Source organism: Bufo bufo, chromosome 5 (genome assembly GCF_905171765.1).
Source record: "Bufo bufo chromosome 5, aBufBuf1.1, whole genome shotgun sequence".
In the NCBI taxonomy this organism is placed as follows: Eukaryota; Metazoa; Chordata; class Amphibia; order Anura; family Bufonidae; genus Bufo; species Bufo bufo.
In genome coordinates, this window is record NC_053393.1 from 548,958,812 (window position 1) to 548,969,594 (window position 10,783).

Below are 10,783 nucleotides of genomic sequence, written 5' to 3' on the forward strand. Positions count from 1 at the left end.
AATTTACTCCAAAGTTATAGATAGCCTTTAAGTATTGTGGCCCTTAGGAGTGTTCAATCTGAAAATGTGGCTCTTGGGTCAGAAAGTTTTGTGTCCCTGTCGGTCCAGATCAGCCGAGTCTTACAGTCACCAATCTCATGCAACTGAAATGTTCCAATCCTGCAGCACTTTGAAGATCTCTACTTGCTTCCAGAGTGTGAAAACCCAGTCTAGATCATATTCCTTTCAGGTTGTTACAAGAGAGAACTCCACCTGATACACTGTAACAAACCCCACTTGATGGAGGTTCCCATTCACAGAAAGCAGAGATTTTAAAAAGTGGATTTTGCCCCATTCAAGAGAAGATTCAACCGGAGACCAGAAATCATACACAGACCTAAAGTAAATACTGCCTTTTATATTATAAAAATAATGGTACGGTCTGGGGCTGCGCACGCGGGCAATGTAACATGTCATATGGCAGGTGGCACAAGGTCGGCCATTACCCTCCCCAAGGCTCCTGACGTCCTGCGATCGGGATCCGGGTGGGGGATGGAGTCTGGCGCCTGCGCTCATAAGTCTCATAATACCGGGTGGGCAAACACCAGAAGTGCATATCTTGGGTATGTTGGCACGTGCCATGTCCACAATACTCCATGAAGTCAGCAGGTTTAAGGGCCCTTTAAGAAGATCTGACAACCAGGGAGGGATCGGCAGAGTATTGTGAGAACTCAAAGTCTGGTGGAAGAAGCTTAAGTTCGACTTCACCCTTGGCACATCATCTTGTCAACCAAAAGAAAACCAACAAAAGAACCATGGACCTGACTTGTGGAAGTGGGGCATCTGCGTCAGGGTGGTCATCAGCGTTACCTGGTATGGTCATGGTCATAAAGACTGGATAATATGGAGAGAAGAGCAGAAGACATAGACCTCCAGGTCCTCAAGACACCCTACAGACCAATGCCATGGGTCTTCTGATGCGTGGTGAGATTCTGCTTGTGCCTGAAGGTCTTGCCGCAGTCATTGCACTGGTAGGGCCGTTCCCCGGTGTGTGTCCGTAGGTGGGCGATGAGATGGTGCTTCTGGATGAAGCTCTTCCCGCACTCGGAGCAGGTGAAGGGCCTTTCTCCTGTGTGGGTCTGCTGGTGGCATTTGAGGTATTCTCTCTTGCGGAAGCTTTGCCCACAGTCGTTGCACTTGTAGGGTTTCTCGCCTGTGTGGGTCCGACCATGGATTTTAAGGTGCTCACAGGTGCTGAAAGTCTTGCCACATTCGCTGCAAATATAAGGACGTTCCCCGGTGTGTGTCCGCTGGTGCCTCACCAAATGCTGCTTCTGGATGAAGCCCTTGCCGCAGTCGGCACAGGTGAAGGGTCTCTCTCCAGTGTGGATCTGCTGATGTCTCTTCAGACAATCCCGTTTGCGGAAGGTCTTCTGGCATGACTCGCACTTGAAGGGTCTCTCACCAGTGTGAGTGTGCAGGTGGAACTTCAGGTGCTTCATGAATCGGAACGTTTTGCCACACTCGCCGCATTCGAAGGGTTTTTCACCGGGTCCTACCCTCTGGCTCTCGCTGTTCTCGTTGACTTCGTCTCGGCAGAGCCCCGTCTCTTCGTCCCGTGCTTTTTTGTGTGCCTTCAATTGCTTCTGAGACTTGAAGGTCCTGCTGCAGTCCTCGCACTTGTTGGGCCGCAATCCGGTGTGTATTCGGTTGTGCCTCTTCAGATGCTCGTAGGTGGTGAAACTCTTGCCACACTCGCTGCAGATATGTGGGCTCCCGCGACACGCGCCGGTGGAGGAGTTTTTATAGGGGAACTCCTCCACTATTACCACAGTGAATGGTCTCTCGCCTGTGTGAGTTCTCTGGTGTCTCACAAGGTGATGTTTTTGGATGAAACCCTTGCCGCATTCTTCACAAGAGAAGGGACGTTCACCAGTATGAATCTGCTGGTGGCGTCTCAGATGTTCACGTTTCCTGAAGCCCTTCCCACAGTCCTTACACTCGTGCGGTTTTTCGCCCCGGTGCTGTTTCTGGTGGAATCTAAGGTGCTTGAAGGTGCGGAAGCTCTCGCCACACTCACTGCAGTTATAGGAGGTCTCACCCGAGTGACTCCTCTGGTGAGCCAAAAGAGTCTGTTTATGTCTAAACCTCTTCCCGCAGTCCTCGCACTTGTGGATCCTTTCCCCACTGTGCGTCTGCTGATGGACCTTGAGGACCCTGTGGGCTCTGAAGCTCTTCCCACAATCCCCACACTTGTACGGTCTCTCCCCGGTGTGGATCCGCTGGTGGATCTTCAGACGCTCGTTGGTGCTCAAGCTTTTGCCGCACTCCTCGCACTTGTAGGGCCTCTCCCCCGTGTGCGTCCTCAGGTGAGTCACCAGGTGCTGCTTCTGGATGAAGCTCTTCCCGCACTCGATGCAGTTGTAGGGGCGCTCTCCCGTGTGCGTCTGCTGGTGCCGCTTCAGGCTGTCCCGCTTTCTAAAGGTCTTGCCGCACTCCGAGCACCGGTACTGCTTCTCCCCCTCGTCTTTTGTAGGGTCGGCCTGCGCGGCTCCAGTGCTAAAGCTCTCCGCGTAAGGGGAACCATTCTCAGGTTGGTTTCCGGCTTGCTGGGATCTGGTGGGGGTTGGTTGACATCCGAGGTCGTCCTCCATCTCCGGACATGATGAAGACTGATCCAGAACCGGAAGAGAAGATGGGTCGACATTCTCCAGCTTGTCACTGTACTTCATCTTGTCACCAACCGGAGCATCTTCTGCAAAGAAAAATGTACTTAATGTGAAAAGAAGTGGTGTAATAGTCTGCAGATATCTAGAGAGGTCAGTGGTGTAATAATCTGCAGGATATATCACTATGTATCTGTCAGGAGGTAGAGAGGACAGAGCGATGTTCTGCAGATCTCTACAGGACAGTGGTGTAATAATCTGCAGCAGGGGCGTTGCTAGGGTCTCAAAAGATCCGGGGCCCAAGCACCAATGCATATGGCCCAATTCTCTAAGTTGAACAACCGCATCCCAGCAGGTACCTCTCACATCCAGGGCCTCCAGGTGACGTCTCCTCTGATGTAGATCTTCTCCATTCGGTCCGGAGACTTCTCTCAGCCGCCTCGTCTCTGCAGAGTGTGACGCACAAACATCTTAGCTTCCTTACATTTCTGTACCCCCAAATACTATCCTGAAGAAACATGAGAGCCCCCCCATAGTAACAGTACTCCTCATAGTTCCACCAATAGTAATTCCCTTCTAGAATACCCTCATTAGTAATACTGCCCCTTACAGTGCCTCCATTAGTAGAAGAGCCCTCCAGTATTAATAATACCCTCACAGAGCCCCCAGTAGAAATAAGGCCCCCTATTGTTCCCCCAGTGGTAATAAAGCTCTCTACAGGCCCCTCAGTAGTAATAAGGCCCCCCATAGTGCTCTTAGTAGAAATAATGTGGATCCCTCCTATAGAGCCCCCAGTAGTAATAAGAACGCCTAATGTTCCCTGCATTTAAAATGCCCCCACAGTGCCCCCAGTATTTATGATGCCGCCTGCAGTGCCCCCTGTAGTTATATCGCCCCCTACTGTTACAATGCTCGCCCTGAAGCGCCCCCAGTATTTATAATGCCGCCTGCAGTGCCCCTTGTAGTTATATTCCTCCGTTTAGTGTCCTCAGAAATTATAATTCCTCAGCACCTCCGCCATACAGTCCCATGTAAATAACACTATTTCCCTCCCTTCGCCATAGAGTCCCATATAAATACCATTACACCATCTCTCCAGCCCCCTCCAATATACAGTCCCATGTAAATAACATCATACCATCTCTCCTGCCCCTTCCAACATACAGTCCCATGAAAATAACATCACCCCTTTCCAGCCGCCTTCAACATACAGTCCCATGTAAATAACATCACCTCCTTAATATTCAGTCCCATATAAATAACATCACTCCCACCCCCAGACACCTTCACCATACAGTCCCATGTAAATAAAATCACCCCCTCCCCAGCCACCTCCAACATACAGTCCCATGTAAATAACATCACCTCCTTAATATTCAGTCCCATATAAATAACATCACTCCCACCCCCAGACACCTTCACCATACAGTCCCATGTAAATAAAATCACCCCCTCCCCAGCCACCTCCAACATACAGTCCCATGTAAATAACATTACCCCTTAACATTCAATCCCATGTAAAAAATATCAGTGCCTCCCACAGCTGCCTTCAACATACAGTCCCATATAAATAACATTACCCCTCAATATACAGTCCTATGTAGATAACATCACCCTAACCCAACCACTTCCAAATTTCAGTCCCATGTAATTAACATCACTCCATCTCACTGTCCCATGTAAATAACTTACCTCCCTTCAGCCCTAACATACAGTCCCAGTTAAATAACTACAACTCCCAGCATTGCTCTGCCTCTCCCTTCACTTACCTCTCCTCATGTAGCTGACCTCACCCTCTTCCCAGGACTTCTCTTCACTGCTGAGCCGTCCTCTCCTGCACTGGTCACATGATGGTGACATCATCCCAGGTCCTTTTCCGCTACTGCATTTAGAACTGATTACATGACCTGTGAGGTCATCACAGGTCCTTCAGCTACTGCATTTAGAACTGATCACATGACCTGTGAGGTCATCACAGGTCCTTCAGCTCTTGCAGTGCATTGGATTCAATTGTATTGCTGTCCTGAGGATGGCAATACAGTTATATCTAACAGGCAGGCAGGACATTGGGGGCCTGGGACAAAACATCAGCGGCCCAGGCCCCGAACGTTTTGACCTAGCAACGCCCATGATCTGCAGCATACTATGTATCTGTCAGGAGGACAAAGCAATGTTCTGCAGATCTCTACAGGACAGTGGTGTAATAATCTGCAGAATATATCATTTTGTATCTGTCAGGATATAGAGGGGACAGAACAATGTTCTGCAGATCTCTAGAGAGGTCAGTGGTGTAATAATCTGCAGTATATATCACTATGTATCTGTCAGGGGGTAGAGAGGACAGAGCGATGTTCTGCAGATCTCTAGAGAGGTCAGTGGTGTAATAATCTGTAGGATATATCACTATGTATCTATCAGGGGGTAGAGAGGACAGAGCGATGTTCTGCATATCTCTACAGGACAGTGGTGTAATAATCTGCAGGATACTATGTATCTGCCAGGAGGTAGAGAGGACAGAGCGATGTTCTGCAGATTTCTAGAGCAGGATATATCATTAGGTATCTGTCAGGAGGTAGAGAGGACAGAGCGATGTTCTGCAGATCTCTAAAGAGGTCAGGGGTGTAATAATCTGCAGGATATATCACTATAGATCTGTAAGGAGGTAGAGAGGATAGAGCGATGTTCTGCAGATCTCTAGAGAGGTCAGAGGTGTTATAATCTGCAGGATTTCTGGATTCTCAGGAGGGAGCGGTAGAATTACCCAGGGAGATGAGGGCCTCATAGTTCTCCTTCATCATGTCCTTGTACAGCTCCTTCTGACATTCCTCCAGGTCCTTCCATTCATCTTCTGAGAAATATGCAGCCACATCATCGAAGGAAACCGGGACCTGGGAGGAGAAGAGGAGCCGTCAGCAGAACATGGACATCCTGCTTCTACATCCATTCTACAAAGAATCAAAGGCAATACCTGCAGCTGCCACAAGGAGGAGATCACAGCATAGACATTTATACAGCTCTTTTTGAGTTCAATACTGACAGTATAAAAATTTATGCAGTCAGCTACCCCTAATGGTGACTGTATAATCTGTATGTAGTGAGCTCCCTCTGGTGATGGCTGTATAATCTGTATGTAGTGAGCTCCCTCTAGTGGTGGCTGTATAATCTGTATGTAGTGAGCTCCCTCTAGTGGTGGCTGTATAATCTGTATGTAGTGAGCTCCCTCTAGTGGTGGCTGTATAATCTGTATGTAGTGAGCTCCCTCTAGTGGGGAATATATATTCTGTATGTATTAAACTCCCTCTAGTGGTGGTTGTATAATCTGTATGTAGTGAGCTCCCCCTAGTGGTGGCTGTATAATCTGTATGTAGTGAGCTCCCTCTGGTGATGGCTGTATAATCTGTATGTAGTGAGCTCCCTCTGGTGATGGCTGTATAATCTGTATGTAGTGAGCTCCCTCTAGTGGTGGCTGTATAATCTGTATGTAGTGATCTCCCTCTAGTGGTGGCTGTATAATCTGTATGTAGTGAGCTCCCTCTGGTGATGGCTGTATAATCTGTATGTAGTGAGCTCCCTCTGGTGATGGCTGTATAATCTGTATGTAGTGAGCTCCCTCTAGTGGTGGCTGTATAATCTGTATGTAGTGAGCTCCCTCTGGTGATGGCTGTATAATCTGTATGTACTGAGCTCCCTCTGGTGATGGCTGTATAATCTGTATGTAGTGAGCTCCCTCTGGTGATGGCTGTATAATCTGTATGTAGTGAGCTCCCCCTAATGGTGACTGTATAATCTGTATGTAGGGAGCTCCCTCTGGTGATGGCTGTATAATCTGTATGTAGTGAGCTCCCTCTGGTGATGGCTGTATAATCTGTATGTAGTGAGCTCCCTCTGGTGATGGCTGTATAATCTGTATGTAGTGAGCTCCCCCTAATGGTGACTGTATAATCTGTATGTAGTGAGCTCCCTCTAGTGGTGATTTGTATAATCTGTAGGTAGTGAGCTCCCTCTAGTGGTGGCTGTATAATCTGTATGAAGTGATCTCCCCCTAATGGTGACTGTATAATCTGTATGTAGGGAGCTCCCCCTAGTGGTGACTGTATAATCTGTATGTAGGGAGCTCCCCCTAGTGGTGACTGTATAATCTGTATGTAGGGAGCTCCCCCTAGTGGTGACTGTATAATCTGTATGTAGTGAGCTCCCTCTGGTGATGGCTGTATAATCTGTATGTAGCGAGCTCCCCCTAGTGGTGACTGTATAATCTGGATTTAGTGAGCTCCTTGTAGCGGTTGCTATATAATCTGTATGTAGTGAGCTCCCCCTAGTGTTGACTGTATAATCTGTATGTAGTGAGCTCCCCCTAGTGGTGGCTGTATAATCTGTATATAGTGAGCTCCCACTAGTGGTGGCCGTATAATCTGTATGTAGCGAGCTCCCTCTAGTGGTAGCTGTATAATCTGTATGTAGTGAGCTCCCTCTAGTGGTGGCTGTATAATCTGTATGTATTGAGCTCCTTCTAGTGGTGGCTGTATAATCTGTATGTAGTGAGCTCTCTCTAGTGGTGACTGAATAATCTGTATGTAGTGAACTCCCCCTAGTGGTGGCTGTATAATGTGTATGTAGTGAGCTCCCTCTAGTGGTGATTTGTATAATCTGTATGTAGTGAGCTCCCTCTAGCTGTTGCTGTATAATCTGTGTGTAGTGAGCTCCCTCTAGTGGTGATTTGTATAATCTGTGTGTAGTGAGCTCCCCTAGTGGTGGCTGTATAATCTGTAGGTAGTGAGCTCCTTTTAGTGGTAGCTGTATAATCTGTATGTAGTGAGCTCCCCCTAGTGGTGGCTGTATAATCTGTATGTAGTGAGCTCCCCCTAGTGGTGGCTGTATAATCTGTATGTAGTGAGCTCCTCCTAGTGGTGGTTGTATAATCTGTATGTAGTGAGCTCCCTCTAGTGGTGGCTGCATAATCTGCATGTAGTGAGCTCCCTCTAGTGGTGGCTGTATAATCTGTATGTAGTGAGCTCCCTCTAGTGGTGGCTGTATAATCTGTATGTAGTGAGCTCCCTCTAGTGGTGGCTGTATAATCTGTATGTAGTGAGCTCCCCCTAGTGGTAATTGTATGATCTGTATGTAGTGAGCTCCCTCTAGTGGTGGTTGTATAATCTGTATGTAGTGAGCTCCCCCTAGTGTTGACTGTATAATCTGTATGTAGTGAGCTCCCCCTAGTGGTGGCTGTATAATCTGTATATAGTGAGCTCCCACTAGTGGTGGCCGTATAATCTGTATGTAGCGAGCTCCCTCTAGTGGTAGCTGTATAATCTGTATGTAGTGAGCTCCCTCTAGTGGTGGCTGTATAATCTGTATGTATTGAGCTCCTTCTAGTGGTGGCTGTATAATCTGTATGTAGTGAGCTCTCTCTAGTGGTGACTGAATAATCTGTATGTAGTGAACTCCCCCTAGTGGTGGCTGTATAATGTGTATGTAGTGAGCTCCCTCTAGTGGTGATTTGTATAATCTGTATGTAGTGAGCTCCCTCTAGCTGTTGCTGTATAATCTGTGTGTAGTGAGCTCCCTCTAGTGGTGATTTGTATAATCTGTGTGTAGTGAGCTCCCCTAGTGGTGGCTGTATAATCTGTAGGTAGTGAGCTCCTTTTAGTGGTAGCTGTATAATCTGTATGTAGTGAGCTCCCCCTAGTGGTGGCTGTATAATCTGTATGTAGTGAGCTCCCCCTAGTGGTGGCTGTATAATCTGTATGTAGTGAGCTCCTCCTAGTGGTGGTTGTATAATCTGTATGTAGTGAGCTCCCTCTAGTGGTGGCTGCATAATCTGTATGTAGTGAGCTCCCTCTAGTGGTGGCTGTATAATCTGTATGTAGTGAGCTCCCTCTAGTGGTGGCTGTATAATCTGTATGTAGTGAGCTCCCTCTAGTGGTGGCTGCCAATTTCCTAAAAAATAAAACGTAATCTCTATATTTTATGCAGGAAAACTAAGCAACCATCAGCAGGAAGTAGAAATTGACTGGTGGCTGCTCACTAACTAGTTAAAACCGTTATATCTGGTGCGAGCTGGTGAACACCGGAAGAACTGCATTGCTCAGCACACCAGATGCCAACCCCAGAGCGGACCCCTATATACTGTATATATCACCACCACATATGTTAGACACTCACAGTAAGGCTACTTTCACACTAGCGGCACGGACCTCCGGCAGGCTGTTCCGTCGCTAGTGACCGCGTGCGAGAGGATTCCGGAATAAATGTCGGACATGTTGTAGTTTTATTCCGGTAGCCTCTCGCCTTGCGCTGCCGTTCCTCCGCCCCCGCCCCCATTATAGTCAACGGGGACGGAGCGGCAGTCCGGAGGTACACGGTCACTAGCGGCAGGACGGATCCGACAGGCTGTTCACCCGACGGAACAGCCTGCCGGAGGTCCGTGCCGCTAGTGTGCATGCAGCCTACGACGTCATATAGCGCTGCATGCACATCGCTCTGCGTAGGCGCTGTGTACCTGACTCCGTTTGCCATATATAAATGAATAATAATTAAGATTAGAGATGAGCGAATTTCCGCTTATGAAATTCGTTCACGCTTCGTTTGGTGGTAAAAGCTGAATTGCGTTATGGATTCCGTTACCACGGACCATAGCGCAATTCTATGACGGAATGCGTAACGGAATGCCTTTAGAGGCAGAAGAGGACTTAGAAGTCTATGGGCTGCAAAACGGATCCGTCCTGTTTGCGTTATGCAGGGGAGTCCTCTCCGGACTCTAAAGATATTCCGTCATAGAATTGCGCTATGGTCCGTGGTAACGGAATCCATAACGCAATTCACCTTTTACCACCAAACGAAGTGTCAGCGAATTTCATAAGCGGAAATTCGCTCATCTCTAATCAAGATCATAGATAATTAACGGTACGATATCTGGTCCCAGCGCCCTGCGGTGATCTGCGTCCTGCCCGTTAGACCCTCAGTAGGGGGGGGGGGTAACATATGGATGAAAACGCGCCAGTCTTCGACCGTCAGCTCCGATCATACTGTAAGCTGTGCTGTACCCGATGCCTGTGATACAGTCTCTCTATAGTCCCTTACGCGACGGCCGGTTCCGCTCGTTACTTCGGCGCCTGGCAGGACACGTGGGAATTCGGCCCAGAACGCGTCAGTTTCGTCAGTCCGCTCGGATATTATACGTATGTTCTTGGCGGTAATATGTGTATACCGTTCTGGCATTATGTATATGTGCGGATCTCGAGTGACGGCTCACGTGTTCTGCAGAATATGTTGGCGCTATATAACGACAGATCATGCCACCGCCTGCGGACCTCACCCCCCTCTCGTACCTGCGCAGCGTCTCCCTCCGGTAGGGGCTTCTCTAGCTCTCTCCGGGTGGACGAGAGGCTCAGCCTGTCTCCAGCTGTTACCGAGCAGATCATGTGGGAGCCAAGCCGGGGGCTGACGCCTGCCTAACGCAACCTGACCGCAACCGGGGGCGTCTCCCCCAGTGCCATGAAGCGGGGCTGCACCCCCAGAACCCTCCGCAGCAGAGGCCAGGCCTGAGAAAATCCTCTACGATCTGTAAAGGAAGCAGGAAGTTCCTCCCTCAGCCTGAGATCAAGAGACTCTCCCCCCCCCCCATCACACTGCCGGCAGCGCTCCACCCCCGACACTGCATCACACACATGCAACCTCCCACTACAGGCGCAGCAGAGCTGAGGGTGTCATATGGCACAGCACAAATAGTGCTGGTTATCACTGTGTTATCTGTGGTGTTACATGGGACTGCAGGCTACATCTACTACATTATCTGTACTCAGAGAGTTATCACTGTGTTATCTGTGGTGTTACATAGGACTGCAGGTGACATCTACTACATTATCTGTACTCAGAGAATTATCACAGTGTTATCTGTGGTGTTACATGGGACTGCAGGTGGCATCTACTACATTATCTGTACTCAGAGTTATCACTGTGTTATCTGTGGTGTTACATAGGACTGCAGGTGACATCTACTACATTATCTGTACTCAGAGAGTTATCACTGTGTTATCTGTGGTGTTACATGGGACTGCAGGTGGCATCTACTACATTATCTGTACTCAGAGAGTTATCACTGTGTTATCTGTGGTGTTACATAGGACTGCAGATGACAT

General features: G+C 48.5%; 1 protein-coding gene across 1 annotated transcript; it reads right to left on the bottom strand.

Moving 5' to 3' along the window:
* Positions 1-361: 361 nt before the first annotated feature.
* LOC121000780 (zinc finger protein 14-like) lies at positions 362-10,223 on the bottom strand. The gene is made up of 3 exons (XM_040431412.1): positions 9,974-10,223; positions 5,407-5,533; positions 362-2,734 (listed from the first exon to the last, which is right to left on the bottom strand). The coding sequence occupies exons 1-3, from the start codon at positions 10,064-10,066 to the stop codon at positions 930-932; spliced, it is 2,025 nt and encodes a 674-aa protein (XP_040287346.1). The 5' UTR covers positions 10,067-10,223; the 3' UTR covers positions 362-929.
* Between the last annotated feature and the right edge of the window lie 560 nt (positions 10,224-10,783).

Coding starts and splice junctions, on each gene's coding strand:
- LOC121000780 (XM_040431412.1), bottom strand. CDS start 10,066: ATGATCTGCTCGGTAACAGCTGGAGACAGGCTGAGCCTCTCGTCCACC. Junction 5,534..9,973: donor CGGAGGGAGACGCTGCGCAG/GTACGAGAGGGG, acceptor TTCTCCTCCCAG/GTCCCGGTTTCCTTCGATGA. Junction 2,735..5,406: donor TGAGGCCCTCATCTCCCTGG/GTAATTCTACCG, acceptor TTTTCTTTGCAG/AAGATGCTCCGGTTGGTGAC.